Source organism: Thalassophryne amazonica, chromosome 8 (genome assembly GCF_902500255.1).
Source record: "Thalassophryne amazonica chromosome 8, fThaAma1.1, whole genome shotgun sequence".
Lineage (NCBI taxonomy): Eukaryota > Metazoa > Chordata > Actinopteri > Batrachoidiformes > Batrachoididae > Thalassophryne > Thalassophryne amazonica.
In genome coordinates this window covers 40,921,141-40,945,891 of record NC_047110.1, presented here as the reverse complement: position 1 = coordinate 40,945,891, position 24,751 = coordinate 40,921,141, and the positions used below count along the sequence as shown (strand labels likewise).

Genomic DNA, 24,751 nt, shown 5'->3' with positions numbered 1-24,751 from the left:
GCAGTTAAAAAAAGGTTATTTTATGTATAGGAATTGTGCCACCCATGGATTTTATAGCCACCAGTACTTTTATTTTTGTAAATGGGTCCCACAGACCCAAACACCATGTAGCTGTACTCAGTAAGCTTTGCATTGATGTGGGCTTTCTGTGAATGTCCAATCCCAATTACACTGAGATGGACAGTTTTGTTTCAGTATTTTAATATTATGAGTAGCTTGGTGTATGTAGTGAGAAACAAAGCTACTTATGGGAATTAGAAGTCAAAACTCCAACAACATAATTCTGTAATGTTTATTTTCATTTTGTTATGGTTTACTATCTCTGCAGCTTCCTCATGGTCCTGGTGTGTCTAATCTTCAGTGTCCTGTCAACTATAGAGCAGTATGCTGAATTCGCCACTGGAACCCTCTTCTGGATGGTAAGCAGTTTAATTATGTTGATGAAATATTGCACAGCTTAGACAAAACTCCAAACTGATCTTTAGCATTTGTCAGATCCTCTGTGGAGACAGTGCAGAAAAAAGAAAAATAAGTTATGATATTCGAAATATATATTTATCGCTGAAGATAACCTCTAATGGTCAATATTTGAAATAGTGCATGTGATTGGTTACCATTAGTTGGGGAAAATGTCATTTTTCCTGGTGCTTATGCAGCTGTTTAGTGGGCTTCCTCATTTGTCAGTTCATTGATGTGCCAAATGGAGGTGAAGAGACCCAGCTGTTAAAGCAACTCAAACAATCTGGAGAATGTCAATATGTGCATGAAACATGTAATACAGAAGTACTGAGTAATAACTCAATAGGAACCTAATGTAGTTTTTAGATATCAGATCAGGAAAGCCACTTGCCATTTAGCAGGCTTCATTGTTTGTTAGTTCATTGATGTGCCAAGTGCAGACGGTCTGTGATGAAGGGACCCCAAAAACAAATCTTGTGAAGGACCCCCAATGGCAAGAGCTGCTGTAGCAGACCAGATCAACCTCCTGTCAATGTATATACCCCTGAGTATACAGTAGCCCAGGCTGGCTTATACCCTGGGATATGTGGGCTAGGTAATACAAATAACAGCCTAAATAACATCCAGAGAATAGCTCAGACTATGCCCGGGTTATAAAACAGTCCAGTCAACAGGGGTGTAACTTGGGTTGCTACACCAATGCCACCACCATTCCCAAAATCCTCCAATCACATATTTAAAATATAGTTTTTGTTCATGAATGGGCACCAAAATGTGACAGGACAGTGGTTTCTGTATGATAGTTTGTATGGTTGGTGGTCACACACATGAAGAGTCTTTTAGGAGCATGACACATCAATCACAGTTTGCATTATAGGTGCTTTGATATTTAAATAGAAATATTTTACCATATTCTTTGAATTTTCAAATATGGTTCTGACATGACATTCAGAATGGTGATGTTGTAAACCACAGATCTTGTGGTCGCTGGTTACACATCATCAAAGCTGTAGCTCTTGGTTTGATCCAGTGGTAGAGAAAACTAAAGTCTCACAAAAATCTACACTTATTTTTCATCAGTTTTGCAAGAAAAACAAAACAAACCAACACATAGGAGAACATGCCATCGCATTCCACACTGAAATATGTGTTGATTTTATCAAGCCTTTGTTACGGATATGGGTTGAAATGCCCCTAATAAAAAAGGCCCCACATCTATATGGCCCCTGACCTAAATGGCCCCAAGTCAAAGTAGTCCTTTGCCAAAACAGACCCCAGAATGGCATATGACCTAAAAGGCAGCTCAAGAAATTTTATATATGTATTATTTATAATTGGTTTATACAAACTATAAATACTTTGAGCAATTTGAACATCATTCCAAACATATAACTCAGTGTCAAGTATGCAAGAAATGACTTTGAGGAACCTTAACCCTCACCCTAACCCCAAACATTTTCTGAGATGGTTGGATGGACTTTATATTGGACTTTATGGTATTTATATTGTGTATTTATATTCATATTTGCAAACTCTTTTTCTTTTTTACTTTCACTTTTGATACTCTGTGTGCTTCTTACCCTGTGTGCTGCTTTGCAATGCTGCTGGAACCCCAGTTTACCTGAGGGAGTCTTCCCAAGTGATCAGTAAAGTTCTATCTAATATAATGTACTATAATCTAATCTAATCTAATTTTTCTCCTGCCTTTAAATATAAGATTGTCCTTCAGAACACAGAAGTGGAGTGATAGTAATATTCCTTTTGCGGCCATTTAGGCCAGAAGCCATTCTGGCCAGGGGCTGTTTTAGCAAAAGGCTGTTCTGAATTGGGGCCATTTAGGTTGGGGCCGTTTTGACTCATTAACTGCTACCAGCAACCAAGAGTATGACCGCATCACTATTCATTGATGAAGTGAAAAGGTTACTGATAAAGATAAAATTGCTTCCTCATTCAGTGCTTTCTTTAGCTCAAATTGAGCTCAAGTTTGCTTCAAAATTTTAAATTTCTGTGAATGAATTGCCAAGTTGTATTAAAAAGTGCAAGGTGGTGTGATATGCAGATGACACAGCTGTATTTTGGGGGGAGCACATCCACAGCCTGCTCTGCTGATGGCCCCCATGTTCCAATATTCAGTCCTGTGTGAGGAATCTCGGAGTGATTTTTGACAGCCATTTTAAACCTGATAAGCAGATCAGTGCTGTTGTTAGAACAAGTTTCTTTCAACTCCGTATCCTTGCCAAGTCCAGGCCATATTTCTCTAGGATTGACCTTGAGAAGGTTATCCACACCTTCATCACAAGTAGACTAGGTTATTGTAACTCTCTGTATGTTGGCTTGGATCAGACCTCTCTAAACCGCCTCCAGCTTATTCAGAACGCTGCTGCTTGGCTTCTTTTGGGAAAGAAAAAGTCCAACCACATTACGCCGGTCTTAGCTACTCTTTGCTGGCTTCTGGTCCATTAACATGTTGATTTTTAACTTCTTTTCATTGTTTTCTTTTCATTCTTTTCATTGGTCTTCTGACCAACTGTTGCTGGAGGTGTCTAAAACCAGATTAAAGACAAGAGGTGACAGAGACTTTGCAGTAGCTGCCTCCAGGCTCTGGAATAGTCTCCCCTTAAATATTAGATCATCCCTGTCCTGCGAGACGTTTAAAACCTCTTTAAAAACCTATTTCTTTTCTCTGGTGTTTCCTAAATAGTATTTCTTCTGGTTTTTTTCTGTTGCTTAATGTTGACAAATTATACCTTATGTGTAGTCTGTTCAGTTGCATGGCCCAAGCAGACGGTCACCCCTTTGAGTCTGGTCTGCTTGAGGTTTCTTCCTCAAATCATCAGAGGGAGTTTTTCCTTATCACTGCTGCCTGTGCGCTTGCTCTAGGGGTTGGTAAAGTTAGACCTTACTTATGCGTTGCGCCTGAGGCAGCTTTGTTATGATTTGGTGCTATGTAAATAAAATAAATAAAATTAAATCAAATTAAATTATTCCCTATCTTTATTTTACTTTGTCTTTTATTTTTTTTATTGCCTGTTGTAATTTTATTGTTATTTTTTATTCATTTATTTATGATTGGGGTAACTTGGTGCCCATTTTTAAATTATGTACAGCACTTTGGCCGACTACTGTCATTTTAAACATGCTTTAGAAATAAAGGTTGAGTTGAATTGAATATTTCACGCTGGTACTGATATCGCTGAAATACAAGGTACAGCCCAGTCTGAACTCATATGTGCTGAACAGTGGCTTGACAACGGGTTACCCACATTAAATGTGGGGGAAACAACAAAACAAACAAATGCATGGTAATTGGCACATATATAAAGCTGAGGCATGTAACTAGTGATGCAGAAATAGTTTTAAACTAAAAACTAAGATAGAAAATGTTTCCTCCTTCAAATATCGATGTGTCTGGTTTGATTCATGCCTAAAATGGGAATGTACACATCGACAAAAGTATGTGCAAAGGTCTCTCAAAGAATATGCATCATCAAACAAATAAGAGCATTTATCTTGGAAAACACATTTTAGTTATTATACCATGCCATAGTTTTACCCATTATTCAGTTTAACTCAGTCATGTGGCCAAATTGTTGACAGTCAAATTCATAGAGTTCAGAGACTACCCAAGAGAGCAGCTCAGGTAATTCTCATGTGCCCTGCACATACCCGTGTCATTGACCTGCTTCATGATCTGGGGTGGTATAATTGTATTGAGAGGTTTTCTTATCAGAAATTTGCTATGGTTTTTAAATGCTTAAACAACCATACTCCTGACTCAACATTTTCTTCAAGTATTAGAAAATGCTCATCCACACAGCACTTGGCAAAGTAGCATTTCTAACTTGTTTATCCAAAGTACTGGTTGTACATCAGCCAAACATAAATTATCATATTGTGGTGCCTTATTGTGGAACAAACTTCCAGAGCATATGCAAATTTGACTAGTTTTAAAGAAGTAGGCTGGTCTCTATTTAATCCTATCCCTTACTTCTTGCATGAATATTTTTTATGTTTAACACTTGTACTACTTATTGTGTTGTGTGACGTGTACTTGCTGTGTAAATGTTATGTTTGACACCCATTTGTTGTGAAGGCCTCACTGAAAAGTAGCCTGTGGCTAATGTGAACTACCCGGTATAAATACAAAAAATAAAGATGCCAGGACCCAGCATTTCCTCTTTAGCCACTTGGACTTGTGTTTTTAATGACCTAATTTTGCTTTCCTTTTAATTAAATGGACATTCTCATGTTGGTTGAGTTACACTGCAGTACACTTGTGTCTCCACAAGGTGGCGATAGAGGATCTTGGCAGGGATGGGTCCTAAATGTGTTATTATAACCCCAAATCTACGAGAAAGTCATTACAAAGCTTTTGAAGACACATGTCCACACTGACACTTTGTTTCACACTGACCCAAAGCTCGTTATAGTAACTACATGTGATGCATTATGAGCACAGAATGCATAAGAGCCAACGTTTTAATCTGGTGATGTCGCCGGTTCACGTGCACAATGCTGAATCGTCTGGCTCCACACAGACGGTCTTTGCTGATAGTTGCTGGTAAAATGTCGTTTTTTTGCAGCTATTAAGGCTGCTAAGTGATGCAATAAATCCAGCGCATACAACAGGTAGAGTAAATTATGGCTGCAGTTTGGAAACTCTACAAAGAACTTGCATCATCTGTCTCCCGCCAGCACAATGTGGATATAAATACACACACACACAGCTACCACATACCCGCACACAGTAACACAAGTGCACACGCTGACACGAGGACAGATGCATGCCCGCCCCCTCCTAATCCCCGGGGGCAAACAGAGGGCAGAAGTAGACACTGTGTTCTGTAAACATTTGACCAGTGCCCTTTGAAGACCTACTGTCACAGTTATTCATTTATTTTTACTCAGGGAGGGCCAGAAACTGTCATTACCCCTCCCTCCAGCTTTCTCTGCAGCTTCACAACACCACCAGCGTTCACAATAAGAAACAAAGTGGGAGATGAAAAGTGTATCGCTAAATGTTTCTGCTAAACTGTCTTTGGGGTGTGATCATGCATCTGTTCATTTTGCTTTGCGCCGCAGTCAGTGTTGGGGAAAGTAACTTTGGAAAGTTACTTCATTAGTTAATCTATACAGTTATATTTTACAGTTACTTCTTACATTTACTTCATTAGCAGCTGCGGACACCTTGTCGGCAGCTGCTGAATGTAATTAATAAAGTTACTCAGAATCTAATTTGGCTATTTTTAAGATTTAGTACTCAGAAAAGTAACTATTAGTTACTTTGCTGATTAGTTACTTTTCTGATTGCTCAATCTTACGAGTAACCAAGTTAGATTACTCGTTACCTTATTAGTTACATTACTTATTAGTTGCAAGTTTTCTGCAGATTCTAATAAAGTAATTGCATAAAGCTGCTAATGAAGTAACTGCATAAAGCACCTGTATAAAGCAACTAAAAAAGTAACTTGTCAAAGTTACTTTCCACAACACTGGCCACAGTGTGCGTTAATGGGGGAAGGGGCCCTGTGAGTGGTGCCATGGTGGACCATATTGATGGTAGTGGCTATACTTAGTACCCGTCAGGGTTAGCTGACATCCACAAATCCCAGGCTGCTTGTTTTGGATGGCAGCAAGGGGACATAGGTCCTTGATGATATTTGATTTTCAAGGCAGCTGCCAAAGTAAAGCTAGCCAAACCAGACAGGACACATGAAAACACTCACAACACAGAAGAGCACTTTTTAGGGCTGCATACCTCTACAGAGAGAGCAGGTAAGTCCATGAGAGACAACCCAAGACCCAAGGTCTACCAATATGTAGGCCTTGGGTCAATTCCCAGTCACTACAGTCACAGCGAAATTTGTCCTCTGGATTTAACCTGTCCTAATGACAGTTAGACACAATCCAACCACAAGCGACAGTGAGCAGTCACAGTCCAATGTCCAGGGTCCAACTCCAGATGTAGAGATATGGCCTTGGTCAAGGGCAGAGAAAGGAACACACCCAGATGTGCATGTTTTTGGAGTTCCCAGAGGAAACCCATGAAAACAATGGGAGAACATGCAAATGCCACGCAGACAGGACCTGGCAACAGGTAGAATTGGCTCCCAGACCTCCTCACTGTGAGGCAGGAGTGCTAACCTCTGAGCCACCTGACAGGAGATAGTCTTTGTCCCAGTCTTTCCAGCTGTAAATGTGTACTGGCCTTGGCTGGCTTAGCAACTGGTGATGGACTAGCATCCCATCCAAGTGGACTCAAAGTCAAAAGGAATGTTATTGTCATTCAGACCCTGCAGCTGGAAGTGTACAGCAGAGTTAAACTGCATTTCTCTAAACTCATGTGTAGCGTAAACAACATGAAGTAAAAGTAAGCTTCCCGATGATGTCACTTTTCAGATTGACTTTGAAATTTAAAGTCTTTCCCTTTCATTTAACAGTAGAGAGTTTGATTTATGTCTTGGTGACTGTATCCGTCTTTAATAACCACATCAGGTGTGATTTCCAGTGTGTAAAACGTGCGTCACATGACAGCTGCCATAGGACACAAAGGTGGAGGGAAGATACCTTTGTGTCAGGCAGTTTCGTACAAAGTGGACAACAGGCCCATCTTCTACAAAATGGGGACAACAGTGGTAGAAAATGAAAAGTGTGTGTGTGTATATATATATATATCTATATATATATAGATATATATATATAGATATAGACATAGACATATAGATATAGACGTATATATATATATATATATATAGATATAGACATAGACATATAGATATAGACGTATATATATATATATATAGACATAGACATAGATATAGACATAGACATATAGATGTAGACGTATATATATATATATATATAGATATAGACATAGACATATAGATATAGACGTATATATATATATATATATAGATATAGACATAGACATATAGATATAGACGTATATATATATATATATATATATATATATATATATATATATATATATATATATATATATATATATATATATATATATATATATATATGTCTGAAGATATCTGAAGCTTTTGTACAACAATCATTTCCACATTAATTCAGCAGTATTTCATAATAATAGACAGGAGCATCCAGTGTGGACCTTGGGCCAAATCAAAATGCTGATTGGGGGAAAATAGGAAGAGGCCAAAGGGGCTTACAAGTCAACTTAAAAAATCCTGTCCTATCCCATGTTTTCAATTTGACTAAATGGAAATGTAAAACAATGTTTCTTAACTTCTTTTTTCCACAGTGTAAGGGAATGTGTTCACTATAAATGGTATTGACTTTACTGTCTTACACTTAAAATTCATAACATATTACTGTGAAGCATCCCTGAGTGGTCCAGGCTTTGTAAAGCTCTGGCAACTCTCGTATATTAAGAGCCACCTGACGTTCATACGTTCCACTTCCCATATAGTCGGACACACAGATGAGTCAGTCTAATCACATTTTCATCTGATATACCATAATTCCCAAGCATCCCTTTGAATCAGCCTCATCATCCTCTGGTTTGATGAGATTATCACTGCGCAGACAGGCGGCTGTGTTCAGTAATCATGTAGTTAGTTGCCCGTTTCTGATACACATATAAAAAAAACACCCTCACATCTGCGTGACCCATTTTATGGAATTATTATAAATAATCCCTTTCAATTCCACCAAGTCATGCATATCAGTGACTTTCAGATGTTACCCAGATGTCCTAAAATTAAGAATGATGAACTGGGATTCCGTGAATCCTTTATCAAATGTTAGCTGAGCAGTTTGGCAATGTTAATGCAAGTACGCTGTATTAGTTTGTGTTTGAAAATATGGAGAACTACAATTATACTGTCCAAAATATATAGAGTGGGGTAAAAAAGTATTTAGTCAGTCCCTCATTGTGCAAGTTCTCCTACTAACAAGGATGAGAGAGGTCTGTAATTTTCAACATAGGTACACTTCAACTATGAGAGACAAAATGAGAAAAAAATCCAGGAAATCACTTTGTAGGATTTTTAAAGAATTTATTTGTAAATTATGGTGGAAAATAAGTATTTGGTCAATAACAAAAGTTCAACTCAGTACTTTATAACATAATCTTTGTTGGCAAAGACAGAGGTCAAACGTTTCCTGTAAGTCTTCACCAGGTTTGCACACACTGTAGCTGGTATTTTGGCCCATTCCTCCATGCAGATCTCCTCTAGAGCAGTGATGTTTTTGGGCTTCAACTCCCTCCACAAATTGTCTATGGGGTTGAGGTCTGGAGACTGGCTTGGCCACTCCAGGTCCTTGAAATGCTTTTTACAGAGCCACTCCTTTGTTGCCCAAGCGGTGTGTTTGGGATCATTGTCATGCTGGAAGACCTAGCCACGTTGCATCTTTAATGCTCTCACTGATGCAAGGAGGTTTTGGCTTAAAATCTCATGATACGTGGCCATGTTCGTTCTTCCCTTAACATGGATCAGTCGTCCTGTCCCCTTTGCAAAAAAACAGCCCCAAAGCATGTTGTTTCCACCCCCATGTTTCACAGTAGGTATGGCGTTCTTGGGATGCAACTCAGCATTCTTCTTCCTCCAAACACAAGAAGTTTTTACCAAAAAGTTACATTTTGGTTTCATCGGACCACATGATATTCTCCCAATCCTCTTCTGGATCGTCCATATGCTCTCTGGCAAACTTCAGACGGGCCTGGACATGTACTGGCTTAAGCAGGGGGACACGCCTGGCACTGCAGGATTTGAGTCCCTCTGTGTGTAGTGTGTAGCCTTTGCTACTTTGGTCCCAGCTCTCTGCAGGTCATTCATCAGGTCCCTCTGTGTAGTTCTGGGATGTTTGTTCACTGTTCTCATGATCATTTTGACCCCACGGGATAACGTCTTGCGTGGAGCCCCAGATCGAGGGAGATTATCAGTGGTCTTGTATGTCTTCCATTTTCTTACAATTGCTCCCACAGTTGATTTATTCACACCAACCTGCTTGACTATTGTAGATTCACTCTTTCCAGCCTAGTGCAGGTCTACAATTTTCTTCCTGGTGTCCTTCGACAGCTGTTTGGTCTTGGCCATGGTTGAGTTTGGAGTCTGACTCTTTGAGGCTGTAGATAGGTGTCTTTTATACAGGTAACTAGTTCAAACAGGTGCCATTAATACAGGTAACAGGTGGAGGACAGAAGAGCTTCTTAAAGAAGAAGTTACAGGTCTGTGAGAATCCTACAATGTGATTTCCTGAATTTTTTTTCTCATTTTGTCTCTCATAGTTGAAGTGTACCTATGATGAAAATTACAGACCTCTCTCATCTTTCTAAGTAGGAGAACTTGCACAATCAGGGTCTAACTAAATACTTTTTGCCCCCACTGTATCTCAGCCAATGTTCAGCACAAAGTCAACCTTTCTTGTATCCATCAGGTGAGGTCAAGTGTGGAACCATCTTCTGGTTCTGCACATCTTCACATCCACAGTGCGGAGCCCTGAGTCCTGATTGGTATATCCCTTTATTGTTGTCTTCCCCAGGGTGCTGGTCTTATCTCACAACGCCCTGCCTGTCACGCCAATGACTGCATGCTCAACTCAATAATGCACTTTGTTTTTGATGCTATTCTGATTTTTCTGTTTCTTCAGTTTTTTAAAAGTTTGTAAAAACCTTGGAACCGTTAGAATGGCCTAAGCAGTAGTTCACCCCTCTGAGTCTGGTCTGCTTGAGGTTTCTTCCTCAACATCTTGAGAGGAAGTTTTTCCTTAGGGTCCCTTCACACATAGTATGAATAAGTACAACTCAGGATGACTCATGGCAGAACAGCTCGTATGAGCGAACCACGAAAACATTGAGGTGTGCACGATGCCGCTGCAACGGTTCGTGCACGCGGGAACACAGTGCGAGCAGCTGCGTAATGTGTAACCACATCGCACAGGTGCTGTAAAGAAAAAAAAATAAATCATGCTGCAATGGTTTTGTGCACCACAATGTAGGTGTTTACATTGTAAATCAAAACTGTACCAATTCAAATCATTTAGTTCCAAATGAAAACTTCTAAAATAGTGTTCAGGTTTAAATAGTCCTGAGTGTCCCTTTAAATTAGCGTTAGAAGACTTTTCTGAAGTCTGCCTGCAAGCATCTGTAATTTTAATATTCTAACTATTTGACTTCCTCCTGCTTTGTCTGCAGACTCCAGGAATCTCAAACACATGCCTGAAGTACAAAATGATGCTATAATAATGAAGAATTAATGAATATCAACAAAACTGAAAGCATCAACATTACTCTCTTTCACTGTCACTATCATGAATGTGGTGAAGGCTTCTGCATTTTACAAAATTATGTTTTTTTTTTGTCATGAAACTGTCATGAAATGTGTGCATCAGTGTATTTTCTCTGTGTAGTGATACTGTATGTGCTACATTCCCCTGCAGAACAGTCTGTGGTGTGATTAACAGCTCAGTGTGTGGTGTGGTGTTATTACAGCAGGACTCACTGTATTAAGTTTCATACAAGAGGACAGAGAGCAGTCAAGATGATGGCCACCCACACTGCTTTAGGACTCAACTGAAAGTTTGGTGGCTAACAATTATGGATGCACGGTGGCTGGTAAATGTGCATCAATCAGACATGTAGCATCAGGGAGCATGCTGGTCCACACTACATAACTCCTTTGTGTACTAAATAACAACCATCCAGGCAGATAACTGGTCCATTCCCACCATCAGCCAGGTGATGATTGGATGCCACCTTGGCATTTTTCCAGGTGCCGTGGTCCTCAGCACTGAAATCCTCTGTGCACTAGAAGGGTGCCACATGGCCATGTGGTCTCATGATGATATTATCAACCCTCATCTACATCTTCGGGCAGTCTTCCATGTCAGATTTTTGCTTCCCAACTGTCTACATTATTGGTGGCTGAAATAATCAGATAACCAATCATGGCCTGACGTCAGGTGTAAGCGGTGGTAAAAGTGGCATTGTGGAAAACTAAAAGCTACATTTTTGAACATTTTGAAAAATTTGTGATATTGGGATTCATTATCTAGTATGATGTAGTCTGATGTAATTTATGCAGAGTGAAGGCAAAAGTAGGTGATGGTGAACATCTAGGTACAATTTGAAATAATTGGGACCTGTTGTCCTCTGAGCAGAAGCCCCCTTCTGATTCTCCTCTGTAACATAATTACCATGAAAAGCATGTCATGCTCTGCAACAGAAAACAGTTTTGAGATGTACACAGATACATTTTAGCTTTGTGAAAAACATCTTTGCAGTGGAATTCGTGAATATTCGGATGTGTTTGGGAGCAACCGGCAATATTCTGCAATCATCGGTTACTGTCTTTTGTAAACAGTCATGTAATAGCAGGAAATACAAATTTTGCTTGCTATTTTGACAAATTGGTCCCAATTTCCTCAACTGTGGGATCACGATGCAAATTGGAACCAACAGTCGGCAACAGATTTCCCTCAGTAAATACAGTCACTACTCAGATGACACAGTCATTCCATTGGTATCCAAAATGTTTTACCAAAAGACATGCAGTCTTTATCTTAGTTCACCAACTGGAGTGTATGAAAGCTTTAATTAATTCATACAGAAAAAATAGGACACATAGCGCATCCCTCTGCCGCACCAGAGGAACTGTTCGATTTTGTATTGGGCTCATGGTTAGAGCCTATTTGTATCCCAAATTCTTGCAATGCAGCCATTTAATTGCTGTCACCACTGTAATACTAATAGTGGATTGGATTAGTATTCTGTGGTTATTTGTGAATAAGTTGTTGTATTATATATGTAGAGTGAATACAAGATGAGAAATTGACGTGATAAACAAAAGGTTTGTACATAAACTGAAACAAAAAACAGTAATCTAACAGTCTTTAAGACTAACTGAAAAGTAGTATGGCGGGCAGCACGGTGCCTTAGTGGTTAGCACTATTTCCTCACAGGGAGAAGGTCACTGGTTCGATTCCCACCTGTGGCCTTTCTTTGTGGAGTTTGTGTGTTCTCCCCGTGTTTGCGTGGGTTCCCTCTGGGTGCACCGGCTTCCTCCCACATCCAAAGACATGCCGGTCAGGTGGATTGGAAACTTTAAATTGTCCATAGGTGTGCGTGCGGGTGTGAATGTGTTTGTCTATATGTGGCCCTGCGACAGACTGGCGTCCTGTCCCAGGAATAAGCGGTTGAAGATGAGTGAATGAAGTAGTATCGCAGATGAGTTTTTATTCAGTGTTACCTTTCCATTTCATATCGAAATATCGGTCCAGCTCGTGTGTGTGTGTGTGTGTGTGTGTGTGAGAGAGAGAGAGAGAAGTTATCGGGACCCTGGGGTATATACTTTCTGTGGAGCAGATCAGAACAAATGGCACAAAATTGTCTTACTGGTAGTTTTCATCATGATGTCTGTATTTCCTTTGGTTACAGGACAGCCTACCCAGGCTGGATTCAAAATATTATCTATTCTGTAAATTTAATGATATATCTACTGTGAACAAATGACAGGTTTCTGAGTCAGTGACTTTGCCTTTTGGCTCCCAGTGCGCATTAATTAACTGCTATTGGCTAACACCCCTATTCCACTGGGCAGTGTTCTACTATGATTGTCCATAATCCAAAAAAATGCAGATGAAATGACTTGCCTTCTAACCGGCTGGCTTTTAAAGTGCAGATCTGGCACCCCACCTGAAAACGAAATAATAGGTGCTCTGCCCTCGGCAATAACAACAACAAACGTTGCTTTGGCTTCAATTTTTTGCCCCGATGGAGCACAGTCAAACAAGTTTCAAGCCAAATCTGTACGAATACCCCGTTTAGGACCCTTTCACACACAGTGTGAATAAACACAAGTTAGGGCAACTCACGGCAGAACAGCTCATATGAGCAAACCATGCAAACATCAAGCTGACAGGCAGGAGTGCATGATGCTGCTGCTACGGTTCATGCACACGACAGTGTCTCTCAAGCCGGAACACAGTGCAAGCAGAGAGCAATAAAATAAAACCAGCGGTATAATTAGTGAATATCACTGGGTTGATATAAATAATACATAAAAGGGGATGCAATACAGAACCCCGTGGTTAAATAACCCTGGTTAAAGGAAAAAAAGTCACTCACAGGATTCAAACCCGTAAGCTCTGATTAGCAGACAGAAACTTTACCACCCCACTACCATCACTGTCCTATAAATGGTGTGGGAAAATGCCTGACATCAAGAAGGACATTGACGTATTTAAAAAAAAACACACACACCATATAAAAACACCACATTTTATTGAATCCCTCATATCAAGCGGGCAATACAAGTATGATCTGTCTGTTCCTCTGTAGATGATTCATGGTCACAGACGTACAGTCAGGAAATGACATGAATGAGAAGCAGTGTGCTCTTATCGTGTCCACATCTGCTGGCAATGTGTCCAGCTGGCCCCGTGTGCATGTCCTGCCCAACACGTGTGTCTTGTGGACGGCGCGCAGCAAAACTGACACCGTGTAATGTGGAACAGAGCTCACGTGGGTCATGTGACATTCAGATCGCCGTAGCGTGTTATGATCTGATGGTCTGTTTCACCTGGGGCAGCCTGTTAATGTGTGCTAATTGCCAAACGAGCGGTGTTAGATATTTGTGTGTGTCAGCTGGAATTTGGCTGACACCTGCTGCAAGAGGGTTCCGATGGGTTCACACAGCACACACACTGTCTTTCAGCCGCTGGTGTACGCATATAGTTGTAGCAACAGGTGTACGAGGCATTGGAAGCAGCTACGATTTTACACATTTTGCATATGATTCCTGCTTAATGCGCACTTCATACGCAATTCAACCAATTTCACACTATGTGTGAAGGGGCTTTTAAAGACGTTCAAACATGAATGAAGCCGTTAACACTACTAATACCCACAGGTTAACAAGGACTGTCAACAATTTCAAGAATTGGGATGAAATTTTTGAACAGTTCAAAAATTGGTTTCTGATTTAAAATCTGGTACAGATGATAGCCGTAGCTACTACGTAGCCCAAGTTTGTTCAAGATTGACAAAGAAGAAGTTTTAAAGAAACGTGCCCCGATTTGCTATTTGGGATTAAACGGGAAGGAACGGCGCTCTGTGAAATTCCCTCTAAACATTCTTCCTTACATTATGGAGAGAGCCAGTGAACAAGTAAACTGTGAATGAAGGAGTCGGTTTTAGTGACTTGAGAGAGTTGCAAAAGCAAACTGCCTTCACTGCTGTTCTGTTTGCTGAGAAATTACAAATGTGTGATAACATGAATTCCCCAGAACCATAGAATTGGTCAAAATTATGGGGACCTGTCCTTAGGAACTGGAAGTTGCAATTAAAAAAATGAAGCTGAATGAGCAGAAATGTAGATCATTCCTTCAGGATGTACTGTTGAACAATCAGACAGACTTATGAGTTGAAGGCAAACTACACAATAAATTATAAATGTAAAAACAGATACAAAATTAACTGAGTTTTCTGAAGCGAACAAATCATGAAGACTAGTTTCAACAAAGTAATTTTTTTAAATTGTCGCTAGTTATATTATACATTGGAGTCCTTCTGTAATGGAGAGAAAGGAAGAAAAAAAATCTACATATTGAAGCTGCATTTTTGTTTGGCGTTTCATCCGACATCAACCACTTAGCCATTAACTCTCAGTATGAGCTGTCATCAGTTGCACTATCATCCTCCATCTTTCCTCTTGAGAGGTGGTTGGGTGGTCTCGGTACAACTATAGAATAGACCCCCCCCCCCCCCCCACACACACACACACACACAGACAGCTGTCATTACCCACTCATATCTTAAACCTGACTGACTGATTGTAATAGCTTTAATGCATTTAGATTAGCCTTGACTACCAGACCATCTTACTCATTACTTGTAGGCCAGAAGATGCTTGGTTCAAAACCCAGCAAAACTGAAAAATCACTAAGGGCCCTTGGGCAAGTGAGGACCTTGCATGGCAGCGTCCTGACATTGGTGTATCTGTGTGAATGGGTAAATGTGAGGCATAATTCTGATCCAATTACATTTTTTCCGCGAATATGACTGGTTAATCGTGTGACATATCAGGCGTATAATATCTGTAGAACGGTGGCCAAAGATGTATTCCTTCATGCCCTGACCGGTGTTCTGACGAGATCTCATTACTGTGAATGTCATTCCTGTCCTCAGCATGCAACAGCGCATGCGCAGTATTGTCAGGAGGCGGAACTATTGAGTTGCAAAATTCGTCAGAACACCAGCTGTGCATGCTGCTACCTGTTAGCGCTGCTAGCTGTTAGTGTTGTTAGCTCAGAGTGAGAGAAAGCTGCGTGCCACCGCCACTGCCAAAATGGGTGAATTTAAGCTACCGTACGAAAGTATTGTCGTGGGTTCTGATACAGAATTACCGTTTCATGTTTCATGGATTTTCACATTTGATGGATTACTCCGCGCTCTGACCACTGTTGGAGAGGCGCTCTCTGCTTCACGGTAAGCCTCGCCAACCGAATTACCTACAGAAAAATAAACCATGCAGATGATGGAATTGGATTAGAATGGGAATAACCTCCTTGTGTCCGATGATGGGCGGACATTCATGCTGTTATACGGTCAAACATATCCGTAAAGTTGTATGTTCGGCCATATAACCCAGCATGAACGTCCGCTCATCATCAGACACAACAGGGTTATTCCCTAATTATAAAGCACTTTGAGCTTCTGATGCAGATGGAACAAGCGCTATTTAAATGCAGCCTATTTACCATTTTTAGCCTCATTACTTGGCCCAGATATGTGCTTCACAGGTATCTTCTATTTACCAATGTATTAATGTAACCTTTGCTCTGTGGTTTTGGTTGTGCTCCACAGGAGATTGTGCTGGTGCTGTTCTTTGGTACAGAGTATGTGGTCCGGCTGTGGTCGGCAGGCTGTCGCAGCAAGTATGCCGGCATCAAAGGACGTCTGCGCTTTGTCAGGAAACCCATATCTATCATAGGTGCACCTGACATTTGTCTCTTTTTATTGTAGAGCAAATGTCATGAATCATTCTTATATGTAGAACAACAACTTAGACCATTCAAGCATTGTAAGGCATATGTTGCTTCATGGGTTCATTAAAAAGTAAGGGATTGCGACCTTGATCGTCTTTTCTTTCTTTCTCACAGATTTGATAGTCGTCATTGCCTCCATCATTGTGCTCGGTGTTGGGTCCAATGGCCAAGTGTTTGCTACATCTGCCATCAGGTTGGGTAACCATTCAGTTTATCATACATTACTCATTATTTGTTTTTCGAATCAAAGGATGAACAAAGCATGATGCTGTTCTGTATGTTGCAGGGGCATCCGGTTCCTCCAAATCCTGCGCATGCTCCATGTGGATCGACAGGGAGGAACATGGAGACTCTTGGGATCTGTAGTCTTTATTCATCGACAGGTAGGGTACAATATAGAGATGACTCCTGTTAATTTAGTACAGGCCTGTGGCAAATTAAATGAAACATGAACTCAGAGTGAAATATTGCAGCTAAATGAGGTGGTGTACTAATTATATTACTTTATGGTAACTTAGCTGATGGTTTATCCAAAGCCTTCTTATTGCCTCACAACAAGAAGGTCCTGGGTTTGCTTCCGAACTGGTGATTTCTATGTGGAGTTTGCATCTTCTCCCTTGCATTTGCATGGGTTCCCTGCGGGTGCTTGGGCTTCCTCATCTGGTGAGAATGAAAGAGAGTTTGTCATCATCTGCATAGTAGTGATATAAGAAACCATGTGAGTGGCCCAACAAGGATCGATCAAGGATACCACCTGTTCGTAATTTCATGGATATGCATCACTGAAGGTCATGATTTGAATCCCTGTCTGTTTTGAAACAGGATATTCACTTATTGTCCTGTGGTCCTGTTTAAACTGTGGCAGGATTTTCAAGATGCCCTAAAATTCCTTTTTTACCTATCACTGACTTTGACGTACATTGGTAATCCCTTGCATTTCCATGGAGCCAGCAATGTTGCCATACACCCTGTGACGTCATTGCATTATCATTGTGTTCTGGAAGTGCCAAGGTTGTACTAAAGTTATACTATGATTCCACTATGACTGTTATGGCACACTTCACATGGTACAAGTCGGGCACATTCCATCCTCAAACCATGTGTTAGATCATATTCTTGGGCAACCATAGTGATACCTAGCCATGGTACATTGTTTTTACATGTTATATTTTTCAGAAAACATATTCATGTTGTTTGTGGTCAACTTTCTACATTTTACAGGAGCTGATCACTACCTTGTACATTGGATTCTTGGGGTTGATCTTTTCGTCCTACTTTGTCTACTTGGCGGAGAAGGATGCTGTAGATGAAGAGGGCAAGACAGGCTTCTCCAGCTATGCCGATGCCCTGTGGTGGGGTGTGGTAAGGCTGATATGATAACAAATCGAAATAGATTGGCCTTATTTCAAAGTCAATTGATTGTTTTCAAGACATCACAAGAATATTAAGGGGATCCTTTGTGGTCAACTTGTTTTCATACAGAAACAGTTTATGTGTGTGAAAGGCAACAGTTGCAAGGTCAAAGATCCATGTTAACTGTAATGATTTAGTCCGTGATGTTTGTTATCGTGTCTTTACTGGAGTGACGGAGCTGGTAGGCCACTGCCACTGTGTTGAGAGCAGGTTTTATTCCAGCTTGTTTATTCATTCTCCTCATTAGTTCTTCACTGAATTCATACAATGCTCGACACAGAACCAGGTGTTTTCATGTTTTTTTGTCCATAGAGCAGCTTTTCCCTATAGGCAGAGGCTTGGCTTTCGAGAGCAGTTAATTAAACAGTTGAATTGAAGGCATGAGTAATAAGAAACCTATGGCTGCCTTGTGTAGGGGATCAGCCCACCACAAAGACGCTGTAACAAACCATTCATCTCTGAGCTCTCCGGCTCAAAGAACTGTTAGAACACCAACGTAATGTGTTGGTTCCCTTAATTAAAATTTTAATTGTGGGATTACTACCTTTATGTAAGATGAGTCGTGGAGCTCATGGTGCTACTCGATATACAATAAAAAGTTGAGGAAATCTTATTTGGGTTGTTCTGTGCACAGTGTAGAGAAAAGTATCATGGTCAGGGATTTACACCTTTTGTTTCCTGAGATTGTAAAGTTGAATGCATTTGAATGCATGTGTGTGTTTGTGTGTGTCCAGTGAAGTAAGAGTGCCGTGACTGTGTTCCACATTTGGGATGTGCAGGTGCAGGGCATCCGTGGAGAACAGGGAGATGCCATGATTCCCATCCCCTTCTCTTGCTCCCTTTCTTGCCATTGCTCACCTCCAACCCTCACATTTTCACTCACACATTCACTTTAACGACAGACTTAAAGGGAAAATGCAAAGACCAGATGGACTGTAAAAAGAGAAAAAGTTGAGAAAATGTAACATTTTAAGGCAACCAACTACACACTCACTTTTTCTCAATGTATGAATAACAGTTGCATCAATTTAGATTAAACAAATTTGCTCAGACTGTTATGTTTAAGTGACTTGACTCAGATAAACTCACAATTGCTACTTCAACGTACAAGGATTGCATATTATTTTAATTCCTGTGACACCATTTTCCTCTAATTCTTGTATGGTTTGGATCAGGAGAGATTTGGGATTTAGCTGACAAATCTAGCCAACTAGCTAGGCCAGTGCAGGACCTTGAAATGTTTCTTATGGAGCCACTCCTTAGTTGCCCCGGCTGTGTGTTTTGGGTCAGTGTCATGCTGGAAGACTCAGACATGACCCATCTTCAATGCTCTTACTGAGGGAAGGAGGTTGTTTGCGAAAATCTCACGATACATGACCCCATCCATCCTCTCTTCAATACAGTGCAGTCGTCCTGTCCCCTTTGCAGAAAAGGACTCCCACTTCCATGCTTCACGGTTGGGACGGTGTTCTTGGGGTTGTTCTCATCCTTCTTCCTCCAAACATGGCGAGTGGAGTTGATACCAAAAAGCTCTATTTTGGTCTCTTCTGACCACATGACCTTCTCCCATGCCTCCTCTGGATCATCCAGATGGTCACTAGTGAACTTCAAATGGACCTGGACATGTGCTGGCTTAATCAGGGGGACCTTGCATGCCCTGCAGGATTTTAAACCATGACGGAGTAGTGTGTTACTAATGTAATCTTTATGACTATGGTTCCAGTTCTCTTCAGGTCATTAACCAGATCCTCCTGTGTGGTTCTGGGCTGATTCCTGCCCTTTCTCAGAATCATCCTTACCCCACAAAGCGAGATTTTGCATGGAGCCCCAGACCAAGGAAGATTGACAGTCATCTTGTGTTTCTTCCATTTTCTAATAACTGTGCCAACAGTTGCTGCCTTCTCACCAAGCTGCTTGCCTATTGTCCTGTAGTCCATCCCAGCCTTGTGCAGGTCTAAAATTTTGTCCCTTGTGTCCTTAGACAGCTCTGTGGTCTTAGCCATGGTGGATAGGTTGGAGTATGATTGATTGAGTGTCTTTTATACTGGTAACAAGTTCAAACAGGTGCAATTAATACAGGCAAAGAGTACAGAATAGGAGGACTTCTTATGTCTTTGGTCAAGATAACTCAAAACTATTTCCTTGAAATGTGGTGCGAGTATTACTTGGATAAATATCTAGATGTGATTCGATTTTTGAGTGGTTTGGTCAAAGGTCATGGAAAATATGGTCCAAAAAAGACTTTTTGTATATGTCAACAACCAAGAAGCCCAGATTGATATTATAAAGCACTGGTCTCCAAAGTGTTCCAGAAAGGGCCAAGAGGGTGCAGGTTTTCTTTGCAAGCCACTGACGCTAACGTGATTTCACTGATGAACTCATCCCATCTGCTCCAAGTGATGTTAATCAGTGAAATCACCTGCTGGAGTCAGTGGCTGCAAAGAAAACCTGCACCCTCTTGGCCCTTTCTGGAATACTTTGGACACCACTGCTCTAAAGCATATATTGTTCAGCAAAATATTTGTGATTGATGTGAAATAATGAAGACACATGGAAGTCGTGATAAAGTCATACATAGTAAAAACATCATTACAGACATGCATGTTTACATGTGTATAGTATGCAGGGTATGCATCAGCGCTGTAATGCGAAGCCTATCCCTGCATATAAATGAAATTATGAACGAGAATGCTCAGACAGTAAAACAGACATACTGTAAGTCAAACAATCTCAAAAAATAAGATTAGTGGAAGGAAAGCATACTGCACAGTGAAAAGGACAAGGTCAAAATGTCTGTACAGCTGGTTGCCCTAAGATTTTAGGTTTTCTCAACTACCCCACCCCCATCATAAACAATTTGCAGATACAAATAGCCACACATACAGTCTACAATATTGTTTGCGAAAAACAACCACATAAACTATGCACATACACAGTGCTTGCAGATTCTTCAAGACCAGAGCTATGACCTATGTGCAGTTATGTGACACATACTACATGCAAGCACACGTGCATGCACGCATACATGTGCATGCACGCATATGCACACCCAATGAGTATAAATGTTCAGTTTGAGTGAGAAGGCTGTTTTTGCACGAGTCTATTCCAATCTAATGGTCGGGGTGACATTGTTTAGTTATCGGCTTTGTGGACGACGGATTAAAGTCCCCATCACCTTAGATCAGCTGCTTTGTGTTGTTCACAGCGGCGGATCACGCAGCAAAAGCCCACAGACACCCACATCATACCAAGTGTGTTCTGAATGTGTCACAATTGGCTTGGCTTTTATCGAGGGTGTATATCCAAATGCAAGAGGGTATTTGCTTCCTTGCCCCTGCCCCCGCCCCCCTTCCACTCGCACAGAAAATTCCTACACTCAGAGGATTAGTGGTTGGAAATCTTATTGCCTTTGAGGAGCAGATCTTCAAATACCCCAATGTCACTGACAGCGTGGTCAGAATCCCCGATGAGTTTTTTCTAGATTATGCTGACATCTGCTCTGTGATTTGAGAGTCAGACAATCCATTTTTTTACCATAATATCAAATGACAGGAAATATCTTCACTTGTTTAAAATATGAAGAGAATAGGATACAGACATTTCTTTGAGGTGGCACAAAGGAAACATTTATTTTAGCATGTGATCTTAAAGATTTGAAGTTCCTTCCCCTTTTGCATTCATGATTTTGCATCAGGGAACATTTGACTTTTAAACATCTGTCACAAGCGTGTGTGCATACTGCTCAAAACAATAATCCACTGTCTTTTTTCCAGGTCACTGTCACCACAATCGGCTACGGAGATAAGATTCCTCAAACCTGGATAGGCAAGGCCATTGCATCCTGCTTCAGTGTCTTCGCGATCTCCTTCTTTGCGCTGCCAGCTGTAAATATACTTTGAAACCAGAATATTATGACATTCTTTTACGGCAATGAAATGGCTACTTTTTACATTTCATTCTAATTCTCTGGATTCATGTTTTATTGTTTAGTTTTGTCACCGTTCTTCAGTAATGAGGCAAATGCATAATTCTGTACCTTTTTTTAACGTGGTCATGATGTTGTAATGGTGCATGATGTAATGCAGCATAAACCCACAAAGTACAGCCTGTTTTGTTTTCTTTGATTAGGGTATCCTTGGCTCAGGGTTTGCTCTGAAGGTACAACAAAAGCAGAGACAAAAGCACTTCAACAGACAGATTCCTGCTGCAGCCTCCCTAATCCAGGTATTACATCATATAATGGCTGCTTTAAATAAGATCAAATGTTCCCAAAAAAAATACAGTAGTTTAAAAATACAAACCTTTAACAATTCCGCACAGGTTGTGAATATCTAATATTTAGAAGTAATCATAAATAAAGTAAGAGGGTAAGGTGAATGTGTGCTTACCTGATCGTAAAAGGGATTGTTTTCATTAGGTATACGAGGTCTGTTAGAAAAGTATCCGACCTTTTTATTTTTTCAAAAACCATATAGATTTGAATCACGTGTGATTGCATCAGCCAAGCTTGAACCTTCGTGCGCATGCGTGAGTTTTTTCACGCCTGTCGGTTGAGTCATTCGCCTGTGAGCAGGCTTTGTGTGAGCACTGGTCCACCCCCTCATCGTTTTTTATTGCGAATAAATGTCTGAACGATTTGGATTTTTGCTGCATCAATTTTTTTCCAGAAACTGTGAGAGACCTCCTGGTGGACACCGTTCAGAAAATTAATATGGCTTTCAGAGACGATTTTATGGGGATTACACAGATTAAGGAGTGATCCAGACAGTTTAAAGACCACCCACAACTGCTGAGAGCGCGCCGCGCTCCGAGCGCCGATCGACAGGCTCAAACCCCGCTGAAACAACCAGATCATTTCCAACGTGAAGGCTTTGTTGATCTGGGACGTCGTCTGACTTTCATAAAAAGGCAGAAGGCATGGATATCAGCACTTTTTCGGCACATTCCACTGTTACAGGAGTTTTTTTCATGGAAAGAAAAGCGGAGGGACGCGCCACGGAGCCGTTCATTACGCGGCACAAAACCAACTCCGTGTTGGTCTCACAGGATGGCTTTCAGGTGGATTTCAGACGGCTGTCGGTTGCCTTTCAGTCGTGTTATTATCCGAGAACTTGAGCATGAGCTGGACATGCCCCAGCACGTCCTGTGAGGCTTCATCACGGCGTTGCTTTGCGCCATGTGGCTCCACCGCGACGCACGGAACTCCTCCGCACGTCTGTCTCAATGTGCCGAAAAAGTGCTGATGTCCACGTCTTTTCACAATTTCTGTGATAGTCAGACGACATACTGGATCAAGACAGCGTCCAGTTTAGAAATGAATGGCACATTCCACTGTTACAGGAGTTTTTGTCATGGAAAGAGGAGCGGAATTCGGTGCCTCGCGGCGGAGCCGCATGGCGCAAAGCAACCCCGTGATGAAGCCTCACAGGACATGTTGGGGCATGTCCAGCTCATGTTCAATTTCTCGGATAATCACACGACTGAAAAGCAACCGACAGCCGTCTGAAATCCACCTGAAAGCTGTCCTGTGAGACCAACACGGAGGTGGTTTTGTGCCGCGTAATGAACGGCTCCGTGGCGCGTCCCTCCGCTTTTCTTTCCATGAAAACAAACTCCTGTAACAGTGGAATGTGCCGAAAAAGTGCTGATATCCACGCCTTCTGCTTTTTTCTGAAAGTTAGAAGATGTCCCAGATCAACAAAGCCTTCACGTTGGAAATGATCTGGTTGTTTCAGCGTGGTTTGAGCCTGTCGATCGGCGCTCGGAGCGCTCTCAACAGTTGTGGGCGGTCTTTAAACCATCTGGATCACTCCTTAATCTGTGTAATCCCCATAAAATCATCCCTGAAAGCCATATTAATTTTCCGAACGTGTCCACCTGGAGGTCTCTCACAGTTTCTGGAAAAAAAAATGATGCAGCAAAGCTCCAAATCGTTCAGACATTTATTCGCAATAAAAAAACGACGAGAGGGGTGGACCAGTGCTCACACAAAGCCTGCTCACAGGCGAATGACGCAACCGACAGGCGTGAAAAAACTCACGCATGCGCACAAAGGTTCAAGCTTGGCTGATGCAATCACACGTGATTCAAATCCATATGGTTTTTGAAAAAAATAAAAAGGTCGGATACTTTTCTAACAGACCTCGTATAAATGACAAAGGAACTGACTGTTCAACCTTATCTTGTCATTGCCTACGATGACATGTGCTACTCTTTTTAACATGTCCCTGAAGCTCAGGACCAAATTATGGTACAGTACATACCGTCCCAGACTGAAACAAGTAAAACAGAATCAGACTGATTGACATCCTTGCAGTATATCGATTTTTAAAATATGTTCGCAAACAAACAAGCTATGTATAATCAGAATATTCACATTAAAATATCCATGATATTGAACCAAAACAACAAAACAAACTCATGAGGTCAAATAAAAAAAATAAAATGCTATGTAGATTAAGTGCTTTGGAATAGAACACATCGGTAGTACAACCCCCGGTAGTACAAGTTAGGATGTTTCGTAAAATGTAAATAAAAACAGAATACGATGATATGCAAATCCTCTTCAACCTATATTCAACTGAATACACCACAAAGACAAGATATTTAATGTTCAAACTGATAAACTTTATTGTTTTTGTGCAAATATTTGCTCAATTTGAAATGGATGCCTGCAACACGTTTCAAAATAAGCTGGGACAGGGCAACAAAAGTGGGGAAAGTTGATGAATGCTAAAAGAACACCTGTTTGGAACATTCCACAGGTGAACAGGTTAATTGGAAACAGGTGAGTGTTATGATTGGGTATAAAAGGAGCATCCCCAAAAGGCTCAGCTGTTCACAAGCAAAGATGACGCGA

At 41.0% G+C, this 24,751-nt stretch overlaps 1 protein-coding gene across 1 annotated transcript in view; it reads left to right on the top strand.

Annotated features, from left to right (window-relative positions):
• Positions 1–308: 308 nt before the first annotated feature.
• The window catches only part of kcnq1.2 (potassium voltage-gated channel, KQT-like subfamily, member 1.2), a 372,874-nt gene continuing 348,431 nt past the window's right edge, over positions 309–24,751 (top strand). The window contains exons 1-7 of the mRNA XM_034175460.1: positions 309–419; positions 16,298–16,424; positions 16,594–16,672; positions 16,766–16,862; positions 17,701–17,841; positions 21,666–21,776; positions 22,021–22,116. Coding sequence (XP_034031351.1) covers positions 309–419; positions 16,298–16,424; positions 16,594–16,672; positions 16,766–16,862; positions 17,701–17,841; positions 21,666–21,776; positions 22,021–22,116 — 762 coding nt within the window. The remainder of the gene's footprint in view (positions 420–16,297; positions 16,425–16,593; positions 16,673–16,765; positions 16,863–17,700; positions 17,842–21,665; positions 21,777–22,020; positions 22,117–24,751) is intronic.